The 24,393-nt window shown below is 38.7% G+C and overlaps 3 protein-coding genes across 8 annotated transcripts; all 3 read right to left on the reverse strand.

The window, feature by feature from the left end:
- Positions 1 to 74: 74 nt before the first annotated feature.
- LOC103701086 (carboxypeptidase A6) lies at positions 75 to 8,092 on the reverse strand. 6 transcript variants are annotated; one of them, XR_603129.3, is made up of 12 exons: positions 7,882 to 8,090; positions 7,217 to 7,274; positions 7,016 to 7,126; positions 6,570 to 6,707; positions 5,179 to 5,248; positions 5,030 to 5,097; positions 4,406 to 4,531; positions 1,343 to 1,482; positions 1,188 to 1,260; positions 1,028 to 1,102; positions 528 to 944; positions 75 to 391 (listed from the first exon to the last, which is right to left on the reverse strand). XR_603129.3 is itself a non-coding variant. In XM_008783046.3 (11 exons), the coding sequence occupies exons 1-11, from the start codon at positions 8,007 to 8,009 to the stop codon at positions 639 to 641; spliced, it is 1,218 nt and encodes a 405-aa protein (XP_008781268.1). In that variant the 5' UTR covers positions 8,010 to 8,092; the 3' UTR covers positions 75 to 638. The 6 variants fall into 6 exon arrangements, 4 of the variants coding, with proteins under 4 accessions (XP_008781268.1, XP_008781269.1, XP_008781266.1 ...); XR_603128.3 differs by having other exon boundaries at positions 75 to 450; XM_008783046.3 differs by having other exon boundaries at positions 75 to 944; positions 1,418 to 1,482; positions 7,882 to 8,092.
- A 2,035-nt stretch (positions 8,093 to 10,127) lies between these two features.
- LOC103701088 (probable flavin-containing monooxygenase 1) lies at positions 10,128 to 13,722 on the reverse strand. The gene is made up of 5 exons (XM_039115043.1): positions 13,195 to 13,722; positions 11,958 to 12,195; positions 11,681 to 11,856; positions 11,232 to 11,590; positions 10,128 to 10,856 (listed from the first exon to the last, which is right to left on the reverse strand). Exons 1-5 carry the CDS (start codon positions 13,639 to 13,641, stop codon positions 10,502 to 10,504), a joined length of 1,575 nt encoding a protein of 524 aa, XP_038970971.1. The 5' UTR covers positions 13,642 to 13,722; the 3' UTR covers positions 10,128 to 10,501.
- Positions 13,723 to 16,451: 2,729 nt separating this feature from the next.
- On the reverse strand, positions 16,452 to 24,332 carry LOC103701162 (probable flavin-containing monooxygenase 1). The gene is made up of 5 exons (XM_008783136.4): positions 20,550 to 24,332; positions 19,153 to 19,390; positions 17,931 to 18,106; positions 17,469 to 17,827; positions 16,452 to 17,099 (listed from the first exon to the last, which is right to left on the reverse strand). Exons 1-5 carry the CDS (start codon positions 20,997 to 20,999, stop codon positions 16,742 to 16,744), a joined length of 1,581 nt encoding a protein of 526 aa, XP_008781358.2. The 5' UTR covers positions 21,000 to 24,332; the 3' UTR covers positions 16,452 to 16,741.
- Positions 24,333 to 24,393: the final 61 nt, after the last annotated feature.

A 24,393-nucleotide genomic window follows, 5' to 3' on the forward strand; every position in this document is an offset into this window, starting at 1 on the left:
CCGTGAGAGGAGTTTGGATTTTCTCATAATAAAATCATGCATTATTATGCTCACTTTTTGTAATACGCATGAACTAATGAAAGATATGTAACAAAAAACATACATAAATTCTGGTGGTAGAAGTCAATCAATTACATATTTATAAAGGGTCAAAACAAAATAGTTTGCAAGAACAAAATAGCTTGCAATATCACAAGCCTCCCGTCTGACAGGTCGCAAGGATTGCAAGCACAATGTGAAAGATTGCTCACGAAAAAAACAATCGGTCAGTCGCTTAGCTGTTCACCCAGCCAAGCATTGCAAGCACCATCTATCTTGCATGCATCTAGTACCTCTACAGCTTCAGCCCCACCTAATTCATCTTGCATGAACCATCACCACAGGATCCTCTCTGCCACATTATATTCTAACATGTTGAAAAACTGGCTATTCAAGATTCGACTGAACCTCCTACGATATTATCAAAATAATTAAGCATTGGCTGAACATACATCATGCGTTAGAAAAGGTCGTCTTCTGGTCCATACCTTTGATGTAATGCCATCAGAGCTGTTCCAGTCCATGCATTTCTTGCAGAAGGCATTAATCTAGAAGCAACTGATGAAAATGATAAACTGATGACTTGCCCCTATTCAAATTCAAATTGCAAGGTTCGGGCATGCCGGTCTACATTTACTCTTTGATATCCTTGAACAAAACATGAACATCAATAAGACTGAAGATAGCAAGAATAGCCTGAAATAAGTTCTTAATTCTTGCATCCCAAGTTCGAGGCCCTCAATTTTCTTGCTTTCCCTGCTATCACCTATCAAGCTTCCATCTACTACGTTACCACCTATAGGGACCAACTTGACTGAAGAGACTGCCAGATGGATACTGTGTAGCCGGCTGGGCACCATCTCAAAAAGCATGAGGAATGTTGCAACCCATTTGTTGAGAACTCTCTGGAAGCCAAAATAGCATTGCATAAATATTCTAATATCACATCTAAAAATAAAAAAGTAATAATCTTTTCCAAATTACATACATTGAATGTAACTTTATCTACTGGATTGAACATTTTGAAGCAGTCTTTGGAAGAGGCTGACAGGTCTCCATAAATCTGCTCATTGAAAAGGTCAACAAAATCCTTCACTCTGAATGATTTACGTGAATTTGGTGATTGCTGAAAATAATTGCTAACTTGCCTCAAAAGTGAAAGCCATTGGAACCTTGGCAATGTCATACATGTAGTCAGTTGTTGTTCCATGCGCAAGATACCTGAAAATTAGTTAGTTCAATAGTCGTATTTTTTGGAATTCTTTGATTTCTATTGGTAATATTGCTCAGTTATGGTACAAACCCAACAGAGCCCCCACCAGAACCAACCAAGCATTTGTCTTGAAAGTAACGATGATTCAAGTCTTGTAACATTGACCTCATTAAGCGCGATGTGAGTCCATTCGGTGTAGAATTCTTGTGATCATATGGCATAAACAAAGCCTGGAACCAAACAATTAAGAATGAAGCAGAGAAGAAATGAAAACAAAGATGCCCACACTATCTATTTCAGCACATTTACACACTATTTAACCTAATTCATGAACTTAAACTGTTACACCACAAGCAGTGGGAATCAACACCAGGCAGAACACTCGGACTAGAGGAAAAGGAAGGTGGATTTGATTGTTTAACCTATCAATTTTTTCACAGCTGAAAGGATAAACACTCACAGATATACACATAGACTGCAGGATCAAGTTTATGTATTTGGTAAAAAGATCTTTTTTTATGGCAAACCAAACATTGGTAAAAAGATCAAAGATTTCAAAGGAAAAATGATGGGTTGTTCAAATAGAAGATTTATGCTATTGGCATTGATCTAGACCTCCAAAAATGCCTAGAACCCAAAAACCACATGTTTTGAAGGTCTCTAGCCTACTTATCAAATGGATGAAAAACAGACAGCTTTAAGGGCATGATATGTTGTTTTTCTATCGAAATATGTGTTCATATATCCTATCATGTATTTTGGCACATTAGTATAGTTGCAAGAGTCCACTTTTTGCACCAATTTGATGTATAGGTAGCAGACTGTCAAAACATGAGATGATTGATTTTTTGGCATGTCTAGTGGTGCATCATGATTAACAGATATTGATAAAATATTCAGGCTTGTTTGGGAAGTTCCCACTGGATTTGACAGGATTAGCGGGGAAGAGTGTTTTTGGGAGAAAAAAAAAAAAGAGGGGGGAGGGGTGCGAGGGTGAGTGGGAGAGGGCAAAAGTCTTTTTTCAATCCTGCCAGGATTGGGCTTGTGACCCCTCGTATGGGAGCCCTTCTCCCGCTCCCTTCTTTTCTCCCTCCTAGCGCACTCTCTCCACCTATTCTACCAGGATTTTGCCAACAAGGCCCTTATCAATTTGGAGTTATTAAATCTTTTGATAAAGATTTAACATTTGGTGTGAAGCACTGTATGTGCATATAAATGGGTTTTGATTTTTCAGGTACTGATTAGCTTAACCCGAACCCAACACAATAACACTTCAGGTGTTCAAATTTGGGATCCAACACGACCCTATCCGGCTACCAAGCTTGTTTTTCCCGTGGCCCAAATCCAAGATGTTGGGGTCAGCTTTCATTCATGTTAGGTGGGATATCAGAGCCATATTGCCAGCACATCCCTCTTCCTATCATGCTTTTCTATTTACATTGATTGATTAGCACTAAACTATTTCCTTTATTTTTGTCATTGCTTCCCTAAACCCTGCTCTATCACTTTTCTTTGCTTCTCTAGTATCACATGACTCGTCAAAGCTATATCAATGCCACACCAATCTAGCTACTTCTTATACAGTCTACAACTTATATGAGGACAATTATTATTGCATATTCGTGCTATGATAAGCTTTTGATTATTGAGGGATATCACCATATTATCAAATGCTCGCTGTTATGTAATTACATGGGAATTTATGAAATGGAAGCCCTTTATTTTGTCTGCTCCATTTATCCACCTCTACAAGCGAGCATCTTTTCCATCAGCACAAGGTTGCCTATTATGCAGAAACTCCAAACTTGACAGATTGAATTAAATGAAAGGAGGAACCTGCAATATTAGGGTATTTGACAACAACTGATAGAGCAGGGGAATAAGATAAAATCTTCCATCCCTTCATGCAGATAGGCAAAAAGAGATATAAAGATTAGCAGATCAATCATTTGTTAGAGCAATGACTTAGTACATAAGTTATCTGGAATAAGTAGGGGTCGCTTCAGAAATAATACATATAGGGGAGGTATTAGGGATGTATTAAATAAGAACAGGTGTATATGAACACTGATAAGAGAAGAAGACACATTAATTTTGTTAATTATCCAATGAAATCATGAAATATAGGAAAATGCCAGATGAGTGCAGAAGTTTCGTGTTCCTATTAATATATATCATGATTATCTAGCCTTTCCCAACTATTTGGAGTCATGCCAAGTATTTCCATCTAGGACTACCTCTAATGTTATTTCAAGTTTCTCCATATCTTCCTCACAACCTCCATCCATATTAATTTAAGTCTTACCCTTCTTTTCTCACAACCTTCAAGACAAACTAAAGTACCTCTCCTTAAATGAGCCCCTTCAAATTTTCGTTGTACATGTTCAGACCATCTCAATCAATTTTTCATCACCTTGTCCTTAATTTTTGCAAACCATATAGATTTTCCAAGTTTCTTAATCTATCCGTCTTAGTTTTACCACATATTGATCTTAATATTCTCAGCTTTGGCAGACTAAATTTGTTTTCATATGCTTTCGTCATGGCCTAGCACTCTAATCCATACAACATTGCAAGTCCTACCGTTGTTCTATAAACTTTTTCTCAGATCTCTGAGACATGTGTCTATTATATGATATTCTAGATACACCTCTCCACTTCATCCAACCAGCTCTAGTTCTGCTACATATATCTTCATTTCTCTCTTCTTTATTTTGTATAATAGATCCTAAACAACAAAATTGGTCACTTTGTGGTATCTCTTGTCCATCAATCTTCATTGATATTTAGTCTTCATTATGTTAAAAAGAGCTAGTTTCAGAAACCAACTCAGCTTCATACCAGGCCACTTAACAATGGAAACAACTTCCTTGCTTAGGCAAATGACTGAAAATACTAACAGAGAAGCACTAGTAGATAAAAAGAAGTATGGTATTCCTTACTTTATAATCAAAAACCAAGTCTAACAAAATATTGACATAGTCCATGCCATTAGTTTAGAAATTCAAATCTTCGCACATAGCGATGCTAAGTGAGACAACTTAGACATACATTATGTTCGCAATCAAAAAATTCATTGTAATTGAATTTTAAGATAGCCTATTCAAATGGAGCCTTACAAAAAATAAAAGATGAAATGAGTTAAGAATCTACCTCCATTCCAGAGTGTACATTCACCCAAATATGTGGTTCAAATGATTTGGCGAGCTTCCGCATTATTTGAGCCTCAGGCTCACTAAAAGGGGCAATTCCAGGATTTTCTTCATATGGATCATAGTCCTGGAAAAACAAACAAATGTTAGAAGTAAGACATCAAATTTTGACATAGATAGTTAAAAATGAGACTTTATTTCAAAATTACACTAGGATTTGCCAAATTATCATAAATTTGCATTTCACTAATATATGCAGCTGAAATAAGTTTTGCAAGTAAAACAAGACAAGCATGCTTATGTTATATTACTCATCCATTGACCTGTACATCTTCTATCTCGGCTAATCCTTCATAGACCAACTCACCAACCTATTGCATTGTGTGTGCCAAGGCTGCACAGTTTCTCAACACTGTATTTCAATTATAATGGAGTCTGTACATCTTTCACCGTTATTAGAGTCACGGTCATAAATTAGTTCAATCGGTGTCATGTATATAATTTCCTAAGGTCTGTCCAGTATGCATTAGTTAAATAAAATGGAGAATAATTGATTTAAGAAGATTGGTAAATGCTAAACAAAGATGAAAATAACTCCGAATCAAGTACTGGAAGAACAATATACCAGAGAACTGACCTTCTCCTTTTTCCCCCAGTCCACACTCCAATTTCTGTTGAGATCAACTCCTCTTCCTGGTGACAGTCAAAACTTTAGCAAAACTGAAAATAGGCAAACTATAAGCTAAAAATACAAGTGATTATATTTTAAATGACCATTTCTTCTCTCACAAAGCTCCCCTCCCTCAACAAGTTTGCGACCATTCAGATTTTCCATTGGAACCACCTATCAAATTCAAAGCAAAGTCATTGCAAGTTTCTTGGAAAGCCTTTCATCTCTATCTTCCAAAAGAAAGAAGCAATCATGTGGAATAATAGGAGGAAATTGTTGCTGACTTCCAAGTTCCAAAGAGAATAAAAGGAAAACAGACTTTTTGACATAAGCTTGGCTATACTAGAACTCAAGTTTCATAATTTATGCAAATATGAAGCATCAGTTAATAAAATAGCACATTACACTCAAAAATGGCTGTTCAGTTGCTTTTTCTCTTTTTGACTGCTATAGTGCAAAACTACCGAAATCGTACTACCTAAAATACTCAAAATCCAAAGAATATAATTGTAAAATCATGTTTCATTTGTTATCTTGTACTACTATTTCTGGATTTTCCCCTGATTTTGTTAATGGTTTTCTCATATTAATTTTCAACTAGTACTGCTCAAGTTATATCACAAACCATGAAGACCCTACCTTGCGAAAACCCACAGCGATTGGTTGGGTCAAAATGGAAATTGAGTTTTCAAACACTAATAAAATGCACCAAACCACGATCTACTTGATGCTTAGTACTGATATCTTATGCATAATGCAATAATGTTGAGTTATTAAGAAGTTCCAAATCTAATCATATAACTAATCGATACAACTTTAAGTTACATCAACTTTTCTGTTCCAGAATGTTATTGGATTTTTTTCTTTTTTTATATAATTTGCCAGGTTGTTGGTTTTCATTGTCAGGAGGTCATGTTTGAAACTATTTTAAGATATGAATTGATTTCTATGAAGATTAGTGATGCTTTGAAGTTGAAGCCGCTTTTCATGATCTTTCTTTGTGAGGCTTTTAATAACATAGGCATGATACATAAGTGGTGATGAATGAGAAGTTTATCCTAGAAATGTTACATTAGTCACTCCAGATTCAGTTATGATGGGTTCAGTGCAACCCTCTCGGATGCCCTCCCCAGACTGAAGAGAAAAACTCCTTTGGTCTCTCTTTACCTTTTTCTTTTTCTCCCTTTTAGTTTGTTCCTTTTTTAGGGGGTTGGGGGGGTTCAAAGGTATTTGACAACTCCCATTTTAGACCAATGGATAGACGAACTGCCTTGAGACAAAAGTGTATATGCTTGCTCATGCCATAAATGAATTCCAAATGATAGATGACTGTAGAGATTTAATCAACATGTGATTGCCTATGCTAGAAGTGGAGGTTTGAAATTAGAATGCAGGGTGAATAGCACTAATGCCTTGTGATAAAGAACATAAACTATTGTTCATCAAAAAAGGGAGAAAAGAGGAACACAAACTAAAGTAGCTGCTATGATCTTACCTTAATGACAATATTTTCCAATATTTTGTTAAAGGATGTCGGTTGCATGCTGAGCATCTTTTGCTCTTTAGCTAGAACTGAAAGTAGATGCAATGCGACTTCAGAGGTAATAAGCTCCCTCCCATGCTGTCCAAAGCTCTGGAAGACAAGGGAATGTTCTGTCAAAAGTGCAAGCCATTAAAATCTGGAGGAAATCATCAAGCAATTGTACTAAGGTACTAACAACTATTCACTGCATTATCCAGAAAAAAGCAACTGACTATCTCTACTTTGATGCATGTAAAATGATTAGCATCAGAAGGAATCCCTTCTTTACTTCTGAAGAAAACATGGAAATTCTTTTCTGATATTAAGACATCGAATAGCATCATTTGCTTAGCATCACGCAATTCTAGCATCATTTGAGACCACCCACGTTCTCTCTAATGAAGCATGAGAAGACTCACCAGAAGAATCCGGAACTTCGATTTGTTATTTGTCTGCTTCTTTACATGATTGTATGTGATCACTACAATCTCTGCTGCATATCCCTTATTGTCTGCCCTCATTTTTTCCATCTATGGGATATAGGCCAAAATGGGATGTAAATTACAAATAAATAAATCGAGGGAACATTGATAAAAGAAAACATAAGCTAACCCACTCACAGTTAACACATCTGGATGCCGACTCGCCAAGGCCTCGATCTCATTCAACAAAGCACCACTGGAAAGTTAGAAAAGAACAGTAAGGAAAAGAATCATAGCAACTCCACCTATTTTCCCAAAAAAAAGAAAGAAAATCCGTAACCAAAAAAAAAAAGAGAAACCAAGAATCAGGATTCCCAAAAAGTCAGAAGTTCTCAAGCTACAATAAAATTCCTCTTGGTGAAGCCTAATATTAAAAAAACAAAATTAGAACCAAGGGTCCATTGGATGAATCAGAAGAACAAACTTAATTATTACAATTAGGGAAGAAAATGATTTCTTTGTATATTTATTTTGATGCCCATTTCAAATCTCGCTAATTTCTATTACACTTCCGTCTAGTTCAGCAAATGCAGGAAAGCAACTCGAGAGTCGGATAAAGAAAGCAATCTGATTTGGTCGCAAAAGCGAAGATAAAGAATTTCTTCGAATTTCTTCACAGCATGGCCTTCAAAACCAATGTCAACCCCTATTTTTGCTTCACCACTCCAATTAAAACTTCAAGAAACATTAAACGAATCGAAACCAAATTAACGACTCTCCTATCAAAAATTCAAACATAAAACCCAGTAAAGATCTCGTAAAACTCAGGGAGAAAACACGGAGATAGATCTGGCGAAAGATACCTCGAATGGTAGAGATCGCGAGGGATCGGGGTCATAGAAGAGGCGGAGGAATTGGCACCATGGACAGCGGCGGAGAAGACGATAAGGAGGAGGGATAAGAAATAGAGAGGTAGAAGAAGGAAGCCCATTCGGGCGAAGAGAGAGAGGGACAGAGAGAGAAAGCTCTCGATTCTTTTCCTCCCCTCTTTCCTCTTCTACTCCTTTTCTTCTTCTTGCCAGCTTTTTTTTTTTATCCTTGTTGTTTTCCACCCTGCTTATTTTTTTTGGTTTTATCTTTTTGGGATTTTTCCCGTCGTCAATGACCGTTTGACCCGGAAGGCGGTGCGACGGTAATTTTTGAGCGCGGCGCGAAGTTCGACGTATGGTGCTGAAAAATCGGGTTTAGTGTCCGAAAATTTTAGGTTATATGCCGGGCCCACCAACCAGAACCAGGGATGTGGGCGCTGACCCTGATTCGTCGGAAATGTCCGTGTTGTTTGGTGTTTGGTTTGCGTCTTACGAATTCTGCCGCTTATTACAGGGGTCAAACCAGGATCTTAACGGGGCCGCTGACCTCCCATATAAAACCGCCGTGATAGTTTCTGCGAGCATGTCGGCAGAAGAAAAATCGGCCATATCCGATGAGAGCTTCTTTGCTGGGTGCATCGAAGTGATCGGATCTGGGCGAATGTCTCGCCTCCATGGGATCTTTGCATGGTTCCAAGAAACAGGAGCAGGAAAATTTTGGCCACAGGTGGTCCAGGGTGCCTCCTCATGATGCTGCTGCTGCTCCTTCTTCTTCTTTAATTATTATTATTATTATTATTATTATTATTATTATTATTTAATAGTAAAAACGGTAATGCATATAGTTCTAACGTGAGTACATCCTGCCAAGTTTGAAGAAAGCAAAAAATATAATGAGGGCGTGAGCTCTACTATAGACGTCTATAGGAGCTCTCCAGAATGCCGTGCAACATAGGAGGCGACCCAGTCTGTTACCCTGTTCGCCTTCCGAAATACATGCACTGCTTGATACTCCTCCAGCTCTATAACCAACCTGCGAGTCTCACGAATAAGTGGATGACCATCTCCATACCTGTTCGCACCTCGTATCTAGTCGATCACTATGGAGGAGTCCCCCTCGATATATACCCGTTCGGAACCAAGCACCTGTCTCGCATATGATATATCTTCCCAGGCAGTCCGAACCTCTGCCCCGATCACCGTGAGTCCATGCGTGCGGTGCCCCTTGCTGCAACCAGTCTATCGTAGTGGTCTCTGATCACGAATTCGACACCTCTGGACCTCCCGTTCACCACCACGGTGCCGTCGAAATTGACCTTGAGATGATCAGGAGATGGGGGTACCCAAGAAACAAGAACGAACTTGGGCGCTGTAACAACGAAGTGAGTACCCCAGATATCCTCGGCCATCCCAAGAGAGAACATAGCGGCACATGAGACGATTTTTCCGGCCTAAAACACTGCTCTGTCCACCACCATCCTCAGAGAGGATCTCCTGCCCTCAAACAATGCTGCATTCCTGTCCAACCAAATATGGTAGGCCAGGTATGCTCTAAGGACCCCTGTCTCAACTGAGCTAGGACTCCACATGGAAACTCTCAACAAATGTAGCAGATTTTGTACCGACTCCACCGACTAGGGGAGAGGAGCTGGGGACCTCCTCCATATCTCCGTGGCCCGGGTGTCTGGTGCTTTCGATGGAAGACTTCGAAGGCGACAGATGAAGCTCAGTTCGATTACGTTGGGGTGTTTTCGACGGAAGCTGCTCTCTTATTTAAGTTTCTTGAAAGAGACTTTCTTCTTGGCTTTGTGTAACGTGAGGTGCGAGCTGTTTCGAACTTGGAGAAAGACGTCCATGTCTCGTCGCTCTCTGAAGGATTGACACTCTTTGATCTACCTTCGGAAGAAGTTAAGAATCAAATTTCAACCTAGTAGGGACTCAATCCGATGTGCCATAGTATATGGATTTGGCTCCCCAACTTGCTACTAGAACTCTTGGAGAAAGAAAAAAATTTAAAGATTTTTTTAGTTGGTGGGACTCCACTGTTCCTAGATGAATTGGTGAAGTTTTCGGTTTGAATGGGTTTCACTAGAGCGTGTGCTCATCCATCAGATATGGTAATAATGATGATGATAAGTATAATAATAATAAATAATGATAATGATGCCAAAAGTCAATGCATCATGACACTCCAAACCTAATTAACATCATGATTTGAACTCAAAGCTTTCTGTGCTACATATATAATAAACTAGTTCTTGGCATATGTGGTAACTTATCAACTTATCAAATCCCAAATAGATTGCTGAATCCACAAATCTTGCTGTATTGCCCAAACAGAACATGAGGCGAATCTGTTTTTGATTTAAAGAAGCTAAGTTAATCATCCCAGAGTAGCAGGAATTGGTTGGGATGCATTCCTCAGTAAGTTTCACATGTCGGCTTCCAGTGCATGTGGGCAGCTTCAACATACATGCATATTTGATAATAGATAGATACAATAACAGGAAATCAGACCATGTCTGAAGCCTAACCACATTACATTAATAGAACTAGGACCTTTGATCACCTCGAGAACAAGGCCACACCATGCATGTGTCATGGCAGAAAACACTTATTTTGTAGGGTGAAGATCCGCGTAATCTGTAGGTCCATAAGGAAGGAACAAGTCAGCCAAGAACCCCTTCTTCCTTCTTGGGTTGCATCCCATGTCTCGGCACAACTGATCATTGTACCAAATGTGGAGAGTTCCGATACTCGATCGCCGGTAATACTCACGAGAATATCGCCTCATGAACTTCTCCCATTCTACCACATTCTTTTCCATTTCTCTTATGCTAGGCAGTCGAAAACCGCCGTCGAGGAAATGAAACAGCCACTTAGATCTCAACTCCGATGTATGTAAGTTTGTAAAGCTCTCCGAGTAACCAACGATTGCCAATTGTGGAATCCGGGGGTGGATGCACTCCCTGTCAAAGTTAAAATAACTTCCATTAAACTTCGATGCACTTAAAACATGAGATGAGGTCAATGCAGCAACCATCTTAAGCAAGGCATTCCATCACTCTAGGCTCTCTTTTTAACTAGCTAAAATTAGGGCGAGCACCATATCAAAACTAAATCACTAGTATCGAATACAGAGCAACTTTACCAACTCAACCACTAAGGTCGTCGATTATAGAGCACTACTATTACTTTTGATTTAACATTTCACATAAGAGTTAAAATTTTATAAAATTGGAGACATGATAAAATTGGATCAATATGCTAGTCCACCAACTCAAGCTAATTCAAGCTCATGTTAAATTTTGTAGCGCTCAATATTTAGAAGGAAATATACAAACCTATAGAGAGGGACCGTCGTAGTTGATGAACCGGCTACAATCTTTTGAAAGAAAGGTGACGTAAAGATGTCTCTAAGCTTCTGATCAGCCTTGAATCCAGTGGCAAAGATCAGTATATCAGTCTCTATAGGTGTTGCTTCACCTTCGATGATCACCCCATTCTTACAGAAGCTAAAGGATTTTGTTGGCTTTAGAACAATGCTCCCTTCCTCCACTCTATCATAGAACTTGTCCGGCAGTATTGCAACCAAACAAGAAACCATTGCTTGGAAGAAACTATGCTCCGGCACCATGCCATACTTCTTCATAGGAATTGCCCATCTATAGTAGCTCTCACAAAATTTAGAGAACAGCCATCTCTGAAATCAGACAAGCAAACATTAATTGCTCAAGGACTGTGAAGGGAAAACTAACATGAAAAATTAAGAAGCATATTCCAATTTCATTACAAGAGGCGACAGCAGCATGGCCAATAAACAAAGCAGAAGTCCTTCACCAGGCTTGTGAACAAGGAGCTCCGAGAATCGACTGAAATAGAAGTAAGCTATAGGGATTCCCCAAACAGAGAAGCCATCCATATTCCAACGCTTAGTCCTACATATCACAGTGCATGGATGCTCCACCCCTACAAGTAAATAAAGCAGAGATTCAAACATTATAATCCCTATAGGTTTTGCTGTGAGTGTGCTGAGGAGTGTATCATATAGAAAACTCTGCATCCTGTACCATTTGCATTCGCGCACTCTGCTATAATGTCCAAAGCCGACTTTAGGAATCCTACCACCGTGACTCGTTTTCCTTTGACGAGTTCAGCGGCGCGAGCGCTGCCCATATTGGAGTAGTCCCTGGAGTGCATCACCTTTCCATCAAACGCTTCAGGACCCTTGCCTGCCGGAAATGTGGGGATATTCGGTGTGCCGCTGAATCGCCCAACGCAAAGGATCAAAAAATCCACCTGGTATGTCTGGTAATCAGGAACCGATACATTGAGTTAGAGGCCACGCTCATGCATTTGATTTCATATTTGCACGAAATTGTTTCCAAGAAAATCGCAATTGCACAAATTGTCTATTCAGATCTAAAACTGGTTTTATCTTCTCGGTGGCTGCGTTCGCTATGATGACCTCAAAGTTGCAAATAAAGGCATTAGCTCTGCAAGTACAAATGATATGATATGCACTAGACCTCTCTAATTCAAACACATGGATGGGCACAACAGCTAAATCACTAGACTACACAATGGCGAAGAAGCAAAAACATGCTCAGCCCAAAAAATCTTTCGAGAATGATGGAGATGATTCAAGGCCTCATCTTTTAGAGTTAGCTCATGCATAGATTACGGACGATTGAATTGCACACTTGAATTATCAAAGAGGATTAGAGGCTATGTGCAACTTCTTGTGTTGCATAATATGTTTTTTTAATAAACCTAAAATGGACCTCTCCAATTCAAACATGGGTCGAGGTACATCTTTCATCTTCCTATGCAAATCCACTGTTGGATCATCCATCTGCGGATAGCTTTGGATGGAGTTTGGAGTGCTTTGAGATCTGTATAGTAGGTGATCTAATGGTGGATTTGGGTGAAGGAAGGTGAATCATTTATAAGCACGAAAGATACAACCCCGACCCTCCAAATACGAAGGGAAAACAACTACGGCAAGTCAGTTAGGTATGCATGTGATGGCATGTGAGAATCCCAAAAATGGGTTTGTCTCGCAATTGGCAATTCAAACTCAAATTTGAAAGAAGAAAAAAAAGAAAGAAAAAAAAGGAATCGATCGGTGCAGTGGAAAACGCGTTCCTCTGCCCGAACTCCCGTAATTGGGATGAGGCCGGGGAGGCATGGCTCCTCGGGGCCGGTACGGAGCTCGCGATCGTCGGCTACGTAAGACCGTGCTGCATGAACTCGTGCGGTCTCAGTTCAGTTCACGGGAGAATTAAGAGGAATCCTGTGCCTTACCTCTGTGGAACCATCCTCCCCGTTCTGCACTGACACGTGCCACTCCCCCCTCCCGCCGCCGCCAAACGCCGTGCCGTCTCCGGCCCACAGCTCCCACGCCATGATCTCCTCCTCCTTTGCCCCGACGTACTCGACTTCCACCACCCGCGCCTTGAACTCGATGTATCTAAGGAGGTCGAAGTGGCTGGCGTACGAGCTCAGGTACTCCATGATCTGCCGGTGGTCCGGGGACTCCTCCGTCACGCTTGCGGGCCACGGGAAGTCCGTGAACTCGTAGATCGGCCGCGGCGACTGGAGCTTCGTGGAGTCCAGCGTGCGCGCCCATACTCCCCCCATGCCGGCCTCGGCCTCGAAGACGGTCGGCAAGAAGCCTTTCTCCAACGCGTTCTTGCACGCCACCAGACCACTGATGCCCGCCCCCACTATGCCCACCCTCTTCTTCTCCATCCTTCTCTCTCTCTCTCTCTTCTTGCGCAATGGCTGAGAATGAATATATAAGAGGCCAGGGTCTGTCTTTCCACTCTAATTTTCCATTGGGTGTGCCTTTTTCTTCTTACTTTTGAGTGGGTCGGCGGGATTTCGTGGCCCGTGACGCATTAGACTCGGGCCTGCTGAGAAATTATTGGCTGCGGTGGATCAGTCCAACCGTCGAGCAATTAAGCTGAAGGGCTTAATGAATTTGTACACAAATCTTATGATTAAGTTATGAGTAGTTCAGAAAACCTTTATGTGATATAACATAATAACAAATGCAGATTATTAACCATAATATTATTTTTGCTAATTTCCGGTAGTCTTGTCTCTCTTTTATTTACTTTTATCTAAATGAATTATAATTTTTTTGAAAAATTATAACTTTTATTAGTTTATTTTTTTTATTTTTGAAGGAAAAAAAGGGAGGCAAAATACTTTTTCTAATTTAGTAAGTATAAAATTTATGTACAAAAATTAAGTGGAAGAGAAGATATAAGGAATCAAGTCTTATGCATAAGTAGACCAGGCAAAATTGTTTGACGACTTTCCCTTCATTTCTTATTTTTGGAACATTTGAAAATTTTTTGGAGGGTTGTATATTTTAATGGAGCATCTTTTTCCTAAAAGAAGACAAGCGTTTCTTTCCAACTATATGTGCCAACACATCACGATGATTGCTTGGCCGTATAAAAATTAATTAGTAGAAGAAAAGATATAAAAAATCAAGTCTTATACATAAGTGGAGCAATGTAAGACACAATTGTTTGTATAAATTAATGGAGCATTTGTTTTTTTCAAAAAAAATATGAGCATTTCTTTCCAACCATACGTGGTAAACATATCATGATGATCTTTCTATTGGTGACTTATTCTTCCCACGCTACAGGGTACAAAGTTTATGGAAACTTGCGGGCCGACCATTTAGATTGAGATATAGGTTCAAGAAGAATCAAATGCTTCTTGCCATGGGACTTCTGATAAAGATGTGGCTTTTTCTGAATTTTTGATGAATTTGCTAGCTTCTCTACCATTGCATCTGGCCTCATGGCTCCGAATGCACACCGCCATTGGCCCCCTTGGCTGACAAGAGATAAGTAGGTCCTCCATTCTGCCAGCCAGCATGTTACATGTCTTTTTTACAAGAGGAAGTTTTCCGGTTCCTTTTTTATGGAAGACGTAGTAAGAGATCTATAGTTTTGCAGGAAATTGTTGGGGTTATCGTAGCTTGGCTACGTGGGAAGCTTTAATTAATTGGCATGGACTGATAGTATTTTGCTGAATTCATTATTTTTTTAAATTTGTTCTTGGAATCATTGATTAAGATAGAAGGAAATAGTCCATAAGATAGAAGGAAATAATCAAGGGTGCATCTTAAGCATCACTACTTATTTCCACGACTACATTGGAGTTGATAACAAATCCTATTTAAACAACTAATATGTTGCTCGGTGGATAACAAGAAAACCTTGCACAGGAAATTAGATCTAAAGATTTTCATGGCAGACCATACTGTATTTTGTTTAGGGCCCTGTCTTTACTTGAGCAGCAACCCAACCTTTGATGCTAGTTGAATTGGATTTAGAAATTTTACCTAGTTACTATGAAACGTAATGCATTATGCTTGTCTGTAAATATTATATGGCGTCTCCACCTCGCCACCTTTATGCGACCCATCTACTTCAATCCATCTTAATGAAGCTGATCATGTCTCCATCCCATTTGCGTATACCATCAAATAAACAAAATCTTTCGTTCCAATTGACAATGACCCTGTCCCCATGCTTTAATTTGTTGTCCCAAAGGTCTGGTCATTGATCTACATGATGCAATCACATAATTGAAAATTATGCATATGTTTTTTTTTTCTCTTAGAAAAAAACACTGACGTCCATGCGTGTTGAAAGTTCTGTAAATTCCAAAAAAAAATAGTAATATGATAGAAATATGGCTATATGCATGATTTGAAAGGTGCTGTTTAATTTTCTCCCTCTTCTTTTGTCCTCGTTCACTATATGGCATATAATTAATAGCAATTAAATATTGGTTGTGTAGCGAATTAAGCAACCAATCATATAGAGTTGCCCTTACGTATACCAACCGGTAGGTGGATAAGGCAAAGTGGGTGGTCTAGTTGAAAGAGTCGGTTTTAAAGTGATTCCTTCCCTATCTTCAAGGTCATAAGTTCTCTTTTGAGTCATCTACAGATAAGAATGAATAGGATAGATTCAAATGACATGATGGATGGAATGGTTAGATGGTTGAGGTTATAGGGACTGTACCTTTCATGCAAAAAGATTCATCTTCTTTCACACAAATTATCTTTTGATTATCTACCACACAAATCTCAAAGTATTCCAAAATCTGCCATCCATATAAACATGCATGCGTGCATGCATACATATGTACATACATACGTGTGTGCGCGCGCGCGCGTAAAAGATTGGATTGTGCAAGAAGCAATGATGATGTATCATCACCATATATATATTTTCTTTTTTCCAAGAAAAGAAACAAGTTACACTGAATGAAAGGATTCAGTGAGCTCTTCTTCATTCCATTCACACGTCTTGTTTTTTCTTGCAGCCATCTAGAGATATCCAACAAATAAATCCTGGCTCGTATGCAGGCTACCATTGTCCCTCTGGCTGCTGCCGGTTGTCCGTAAATCAGCATGGATGGATGCGCTGGGTTCCTTTGGATAAACTAATTCGCAATCATGGATAGTTTTTGGCTTGTTTAATAACAAGAATATATTCCTTAAAAAAAAGATAGACAGAAAGAAAGAAAACAAAAGTGAAACACACTGATATTAAAAAGGAAAATTCTTGTAGGATCCAGGAAAATAAGGCCTTCTGGACTCAGGCCAGTCACCATAATGACCCCGGGCCAACCCATGGGATTTCTTAATAATTCCTTGGATCTTATGAGTGCAAACAATTTGGATCCACCATAGATTTTGTATACTATCTCCTCATAGTGAAATAAGTTTACATAATCAAACAGTTAATACTTCACACGGAATGGGATAGAGAGAGTAAGCAAAGTACTGCTAATCTTACAATAGAAAACACTCTCATTTGGCTTCGAATTGAAGATTAGCATAGTCTGAAGGACCATAAGGAAGGAACCAATTTGCCAGGAACCCCTTCTTCCTCTTTGGATTGCATCCCATGTCTCGGCACAGCTGATCATTGTACCAAATGTGCAGAAATCCGATGCACGACCTCCGGAATTTATCCCGAGAGTATCTCTTCATGAACTTCTCCCATTCCTTCACATTCTCTTCCATCGATCCTATGCTCGGCAGTCGGAAACCACCATCAAGGAAATGTATCAGCCATTTGGAACACAACTCCGATGTATATAGATTTGCCAAGCTCTCCGAGTACCCGAGAATAGCCAATTGCGGAATCCGAGGATGAATGCATTCCCTATCAAATTAATAACCTTCATCAGTTTTTACTTCAACAAAAATGAAAAAAAAAAAAAACTTTTGCTAGAAAAATAATCAAAATTAGATGCACTCCAAACGTCTAGGCCATGTCCATGAAAAATAAAAATGGGGATGCTTATGCAGAAACTATGTTTTTTTCTTCTTCTTTCTTTTTTTTTCCACAAAAGAAAAGAGAACATGGAGGTCATTCACCATGAAGCTTAATTTGAATATGAGACCTCTCACTCGCTGAGCTAGCAGCTGTATTAGTTTTATGCAACACAATTTCAAAAAGAAAAAGCTTCATCAAAAAGCATAATTAATATATCTAAGTATCTGATATTTTGAAAGAAATATATATATGAACCTGTAGAGAGGGACCGTCGTAGTCGATGAACCCGCTGCAATCGTTTGAAAGGAAGGCGATACAAAGATGTCCCTAAGCTTTTGGTCACCCTTGTATCCAGTCGCAAAGATTACAACATCAGCCTCTATAGGTTCGGTTGCACCATCAATGATCACCCCATCCTTACAGAAACTGAAGGTTTTGGATTTCTTTAGAACAATGCTCCCTTCTTCCACTTTATCATAAAACTTTTTTGGCAGCAGTGCAGTCATACAAGAAAGTATGTCATGAAAGAAGCTCATGTCTGGTACCATGTCAAATTTTTTCATAGGAATCGCCCATTTATAGTAGCTCTCAGCAAACTTAGATATAAGCCATGTCTGAAGTTACATAAAAAGAGGCTAATTAGTTGGAGACTGGAGACACAGAACTGGAGATTAGGAAGAACTAAACAGGACATGTCAGTAAATGAAATATTCTTACTAGTGGTGACAAAAGAGTAGCCAAAACGCCAAGTAGGATTCCTTCTCCAGGTTTGTGAAGAAGAAGCTCCGAGAAGCGAGTAAGATAGAAGAAAGCAAGAGGAACTCCCCAAGCATAGTAGTCGTCTAGATGCCAGTGCTTAGTCCTGCATACCATATTGCATGGGTTCTTCGCCCCTACGAGTAAAAGTAATCTTAGTATCAAACCAAAAAATCATGTTATCTTGCTTTCAGTTTGTTAGAAATATTATTGGTAAGTTCGTTGAAGAGAAAAGGAGGAGTGACCATCCGATCGAGCTAAATTACAGTGATAAAACTTCAGGTCCAAGTACTTAGAGATGCGCCACTCCTCCAACCTCCTCCGGAAAGAGGAGGGGGGTGTGAACACTAAAATTTTAGGAGCCCTTTGGTGACCCAAAAGGGATCACTAAAATGATCCTAGACCAGTTGTGATTCTTATTCTGAGATAATTTGATCCCTGATGATCTAAGATCATCATATTTGGTGCGCTATATTCAAGTTATTAGAGATCCCATGTATTTACGAGTAACCTGTTTGGTATTTCATAGAAATCCAAGATCATTGATCATATAATACCAAAATTATCCATGATATATTCCATAAAAATATATTTATTAATCATGTAAAATAAATTATAATGATCTATTAATAAATTTATTAATATATTAATTTATTTTTACTTATACTTATAATAGATTATTACTTTAATACTAATATTTAGTTTGATTAGAAAAATAAGGCAAATAAAAGTAATATAATAATATATTTGTATTATAATTTAAAAAAATTGAACAATGATATGATAATCTTATGATTAACGATATATTATAATATAATATATATCATAAATACTATATATGTAATATCAATATAATATTAATGTATACAATATTGATATAATATATTAATGACATATTGATATTTTCAATTTTTCCACTGGACTAAGAGGTACCCTAAATTTCAACCCAATATCATTGTCGTAGGGTGATCTTAGATATCCATTCTCAAGAATAGGTTTTCCATCATTGAGTTAGGTGGTAGTTTGAGGATCGAGGGTGATTTGGGATCACTCCCATACAGAATCACCATGGTGCAATCAAATGCGGTGGTGATCTCATCATCTCCAACCATATTATTCTTGATCTTGAGATCATCATGCCATAACAAATGCTCTCTTAAAACTTAAAATTCAAGATCCTTACCATTTACATTTGCACACTCCATAGCGATGTCCAATGCTGATTTGTGGAATCCCACTATTGTGACCTTTTTACCTTTGATTAATTCGGTGGCTCTAGTGCCACCCATCATAGAATAGTCCATGGAGTGGATCACCTGGCCTTTAAATACTTCCGGCCCCTTATTTATTGGAACTGTGGGGATATTTGGGATGCCGCTAAATCGTCCAACGCAGAGGATCACAAAGTCCACATGATATACCTGGCATTGAGTGAAAAAACCGTAATGATATATATAAAGCCAATGAGAGAGAGGTGCTATTGATTCAATTGCTACCTAAGTAAAATAAATCCCCCATCAACGAAAGCACACATTTAATTCATTCCTAGGGCAAGATGTATCATATATCATGATGCAACCTTGCTCCTTTTTTTTCCCTTTCTTTTAGGATTAAGAGGAGTTGTTCTCCACCCTATGCCATCTCCCCTCTCCCCCCTCCTTTGCATGGCATGCATGATTGTAGACCACTCCTCGTAAATCCGGCCCTCTTCTCTTCCTTTTTCTATCTTTTTGGTGTGATTGTTGGTCCCTTTTAAGGGATCTGGCCCTTATCTTCCTCTCTCTTCCTCCTTCTCTATTGACCCCCTGAGACCAAACCCCCGTCTCTTTTTTTTCTCTCTCTCTCCTCTTTTTCTCTATCACTGTTAGCAAGCCATCGTGCTCTATCGCAGTGGCTTGATTGATCGAGCCTTAATATTCAAGCTTAAACTCAATTTGATCAAAAAAAATAATACTTGAGATCGACTCAACCTGACTCGAGTATCCATTGAGCCATACTCGAGCTCGAATTCGAGCCTTGATCAATATAATTAAAATATAATATAATATAATATTTCAATATATTAAATTAATAATATATTGTTAATAATATATAGTATTATTGAGAAAAAAAATATACTCGAATGGGCTCGTAAGCTTTTAAGCCGAATATTTTGCTACTGGAGCTCAACTCGAAAAATTGTTCAGGCTACTCGGTTCGGTAACAAATGAGTTTGGATCCGAGTCGAGCTCGAGCAACTTGCAAGCTACTTGGCTCATTTGCATCTCTAGTTAATATTCTTTACAATGCGCATTTTCCAAGATAGAGTATTGCACAGCCTTCGATAACAGCCATCTCATCGATCATGGAATTAATGGACGGTTATCAAAAGTGATGATCGTGGGTGGCAAGCAATGCTATGCTCTATTTGATGGTCATCCATCTCCATTATTGAATGATGCGGTGGTCTTTGAGGGCCACCCAGCTCTTGGGGGGTGCAAGCAAAATGAGCACCCGAGCCCTTGGGTGATATCATGCATGATGCTACTTTGGACTATCAAATAACCCAGTAAATCCATGTGTAGATGTGGTTGGTCTTACCTCCGTGCTCCCATCTGCCTCTCCATGCTCCACTGCGATGTGCCACTTTCCGCTGCCGCTGCCACCGAAAGCCTCGCCGTTCCCGGCCCATAAGTCCCAGGCCATGATCTCCTCCTCGGACACCCCCACGTACTCAATCCCTACCACCTTTGCATTAAATCTGATGTGCCTTAGAAGGTCAAAGTGGAGAGCATACGAGCGAAGATACTCCTTCACCTTGGTGTTGTGCGGGTACACCTCCGTGACGTTCTCCGGCCACGGGAAGTCGGAGAACTCGTATGTTGGCCGAGGTGACTGAAGCCTCGTGGACTCCAGGGTGTGCAGCCACACGCCACCAATATCGGTGTCAGCCTCGAACACCATGGGGTTGAAGCCCTTCTCCAGTGCATGCTTGCATGCCACCAGCCCACTGATGCCCGCCCCAATGATGCCCACCCTCTTCTTCTCCATTCCTCTTCTCCTCTCTGAGAAGATGGGGAGTGATAACAGGGGAGGAAAATAAAAATAATAGGCTTTTCAAACTCTATTTATACATGCGTCATGCTCATTTTCATCAAAATAGTTTGGAGGATTCAAAATACCATGCAAAATTTTTTGTTTAGACCAAATTTACTAACTATTAAATACCATGCCATTTATGAAGACTAATATATAGTGCTCCTAAATGATAAATGTGAGATACTCATTTTCACCAAAATAGTTTGGAGGATTCAAAGTCTTTCTATAAATATGAGAAAGAAACCATACAGAACGACAAAGACTTACAATGAATTTTTGTGCCATGAATTCATGCTATATGTGTAAAAATTTATTTAGAGTGTAACAAAATATCATGCAAGATTTTTCATTGGACCAAATTTAGTAACAATGAAATACGATGCCGTTTATGAAGACTAATATATATAATCTAGTGCTCCTAAATGATAAATGCGTGATGCTCATTTTCACCAAAATAGTTTGGAGGGTTCAAAGTCTTTGTATAAATATGGGGAAGGAACCATAAAGAATGATAAAGACTTATGATCAATTTTTGTGCTATGAATTCATATCATGCAAGATTTTTCATTCGACCAAATATAGTAACTATTAAATACCATGCCATTTATAAAGACTAATATAGCAAATATTTCAGGTTTAAGAGATGTCTAAACTATCCCCTCTAATTTGATCACTGAAAATATCTTAAACACAAATTTCTTCATTTATAAACTCTCAAATTTATATTAATTAGAATGAATTATGAGTTATGTTTCTATCATTACTCTTATTTTATAATTGATTTCTCTTACTAACTCATTTGCCTTTTGATTAGCATGAATAATGTGTTATCTGTATCATTAATTTTTTATTATATAATTTAAAATGACCATCATATTTTTTCTTAATTCATGTTCACGATCAAGTCAACTGTACATTCCTTTAATATCTCCTTATAATTTAAATCTTTTATCTCATTAATACACTAATTTATATTAAATTTATTTATAAATGCAATAATTACTCCATTAAACTTTGATTTAATTCATATTTTTTGAAAAAAATACAGTCATCCATTCAAAGAAGAAAACAAAGAGGTTGTTTCTCTCGTTAAACTTAATCAACATCTTCCTCTCTCTATAACTTTTTTACCCAAGCCATAAAACCCTTATCAGAACTGTGCTTCTCTCCCCCTCAGGCCTCACCATTTCCATGTGTCCATCTCTCTTACTCTTAACCGCTTCTCATTGAAGCTCTTGTTCAGGGCCACAATCAGGATTTTTGAATCCCATGATGATAAATTCGTTTCCCCCTTCTGTTCTACTTGCTTCTCTCCTTAGAAGCTCCATTGATCCAATAGATTATAAGCTTGGGCACATCCTTGGTTAGAGACAAAGCTATAGGCATAAATCATGAGAATTGAAGAGCCATATCATTAAGAATGGATACCTCTTTGATCCCACAAAGCGACCTACGTCCATATCTTCTTCCGAGGAGAACCTATGTTCTCATGAACTTAAGGTTGTAGAGAATTTCTTTTTAATAGCAATAAAAACTTTGACTTGTACAAATTTTTCATGGATGATTTACACTTACGTTTCTCTCTATTTGGTGTTTTAAGGGTGATGGACATAATATATATTAGTTTATTGATATTTAATATTTACATTGAATATAATCCTTGAACTTTTATTCCTTTTTTTTATTGATTATGTGTTGTTAAATAAATTTGATCTTGAAGGCCTTTTGTATTATTATGTCTAGGTACAAAGGAAGCAATCATGGATCCAACTGCACCTATCATCCCTACAACTGCAAATGATGAGGGTTGCCTTATTAAGAGACCTCAAGTCTTGGGTTTATATACATATGGAAGTATGGTATATCTATAGTAGTTCTATCAGTGATTAGTGCGATGTGTGTACACTAATCCTTATCACATAAGGAGACTTGCCTTAAAGCAGATGGTTTGGGTTTAGCATGTTGTTGAGTTTATTGCGCAAGAGTAGTAGTTTTGTCTTGTTTCAGCGCTAGAGGTATGCATGCCATGCCGATCTCGGTGCATAAGTTTCAGAGATTTCCGACTTCACTTGCAGTGTAGAAGCCATCTTGTTCATGTCTCTTCCCAGCTTGGTTGGATAGTTGGCAAGCTATTCAGGCATGAACTAGCAAACCCAGCTGTAGGGGGAGTCGAAAGAATCAAAGGGCAGGGTCAGTCTCTCTTGGGTGGCCTTGTTCCTCTTATTTCCCTTCTTCTTCTCTTTCTATTTTTTTTCTCTCCATCTCTCTCCTTTTGCTTCCTTCTTCCCTTAAGATCATCCACTCTTCTCCTTGTAACCACTTTATAATCTTGATAAATTGGTGGTGCTTGCGCAGCACTTTTCAGAAAAATAATAGTCGATTATTACTAGGGTAAGCAAGAGTGTTGTTGGAACAAAGACTCATATTCAACCTATTTTCTACCTCATATATTTGCATCTAGAATTCGAATAATTTGCCAAACATTCTTTTCCTGATAAAGAGTTGTCCCAAACCGAACACCAAGTAGTGCATCATGAGGCCATTGTCATTGCCTCAGCCTCTTATTGCCATGGCACGACAGCAACTTCTCCCTCTACAAAGCTGCTATGTCCACATTAGCGAACCGAGGAGTAATGGAAGGGATTGATATCTTGATGTCGATTCAGCTAATGAGAAAGCACATTATTTAAAGCTAACGATCTCATCTCGAATATTATGTAAAACTTGACTTGTAAACGATCAGGGCTTGCATGTTTGAAATTTGGCTTGGCTCAGTAACAAGCTTGTTCAAGCTAGGTTCAGCTGACGAAACTAGGTTAATCTTGAACATATGCTATCAAGCTTGGCTTGCACTCAGGTTTCTGTTTCACACAAGAAGCACTTTGGGTGGCCTCAATTGAGTTTAAGGTGTTATGAAGCCCTGCACATAGCACTAAACCTTAGTCTAAGTTTAACCCATCTGGAATACATGCTAGTGCAAATCTAGGCCACGTATTTCTGATATTAAAGATTAAATGCTAACTTGGACCACTAGAGAATCATCGAATTAATTCTAGACACGCGAATGTAGGTAACCATATAGGTGGTTGTAAGTTCGCAGTCGAGGGTAATTAAATTTGAGAGGCCCTAGAAATCAAGTACTTCATGTTCAAGAATACAAATTCACACAAAAGATTAGATGCAATATCATTTTTCAAGCTAGGGTACACATAGGTTTTCTCAAATTTTATACTCGGTGCTATTATAGTAGCAACCATGGTGGCCAACAAATGCAACCTAAAAAGAGTGAGCTATGACTTTTCTTAAACCATTTAGAATTGAACCTCCAACCCCTTGCTCAAAGGAT

This window comes from Phoenix dactylifera, chromosome 17, assembly GCF_009389715.1.
Source record: "Phoenix dactylifera cultivar Barhee BC4 chromosome 17, palm_55x_up_171113_PBpolish2nd_filt_p, whole genome shotgun sequence".
Taxonomy (NCBI): domain Eukaryota; kingdom Viridiplantae; phylum Streptophyta; class Magnoliopsida; order Arecales; family Arecaceae; genus Phoenix; species Phoenix dactylifera.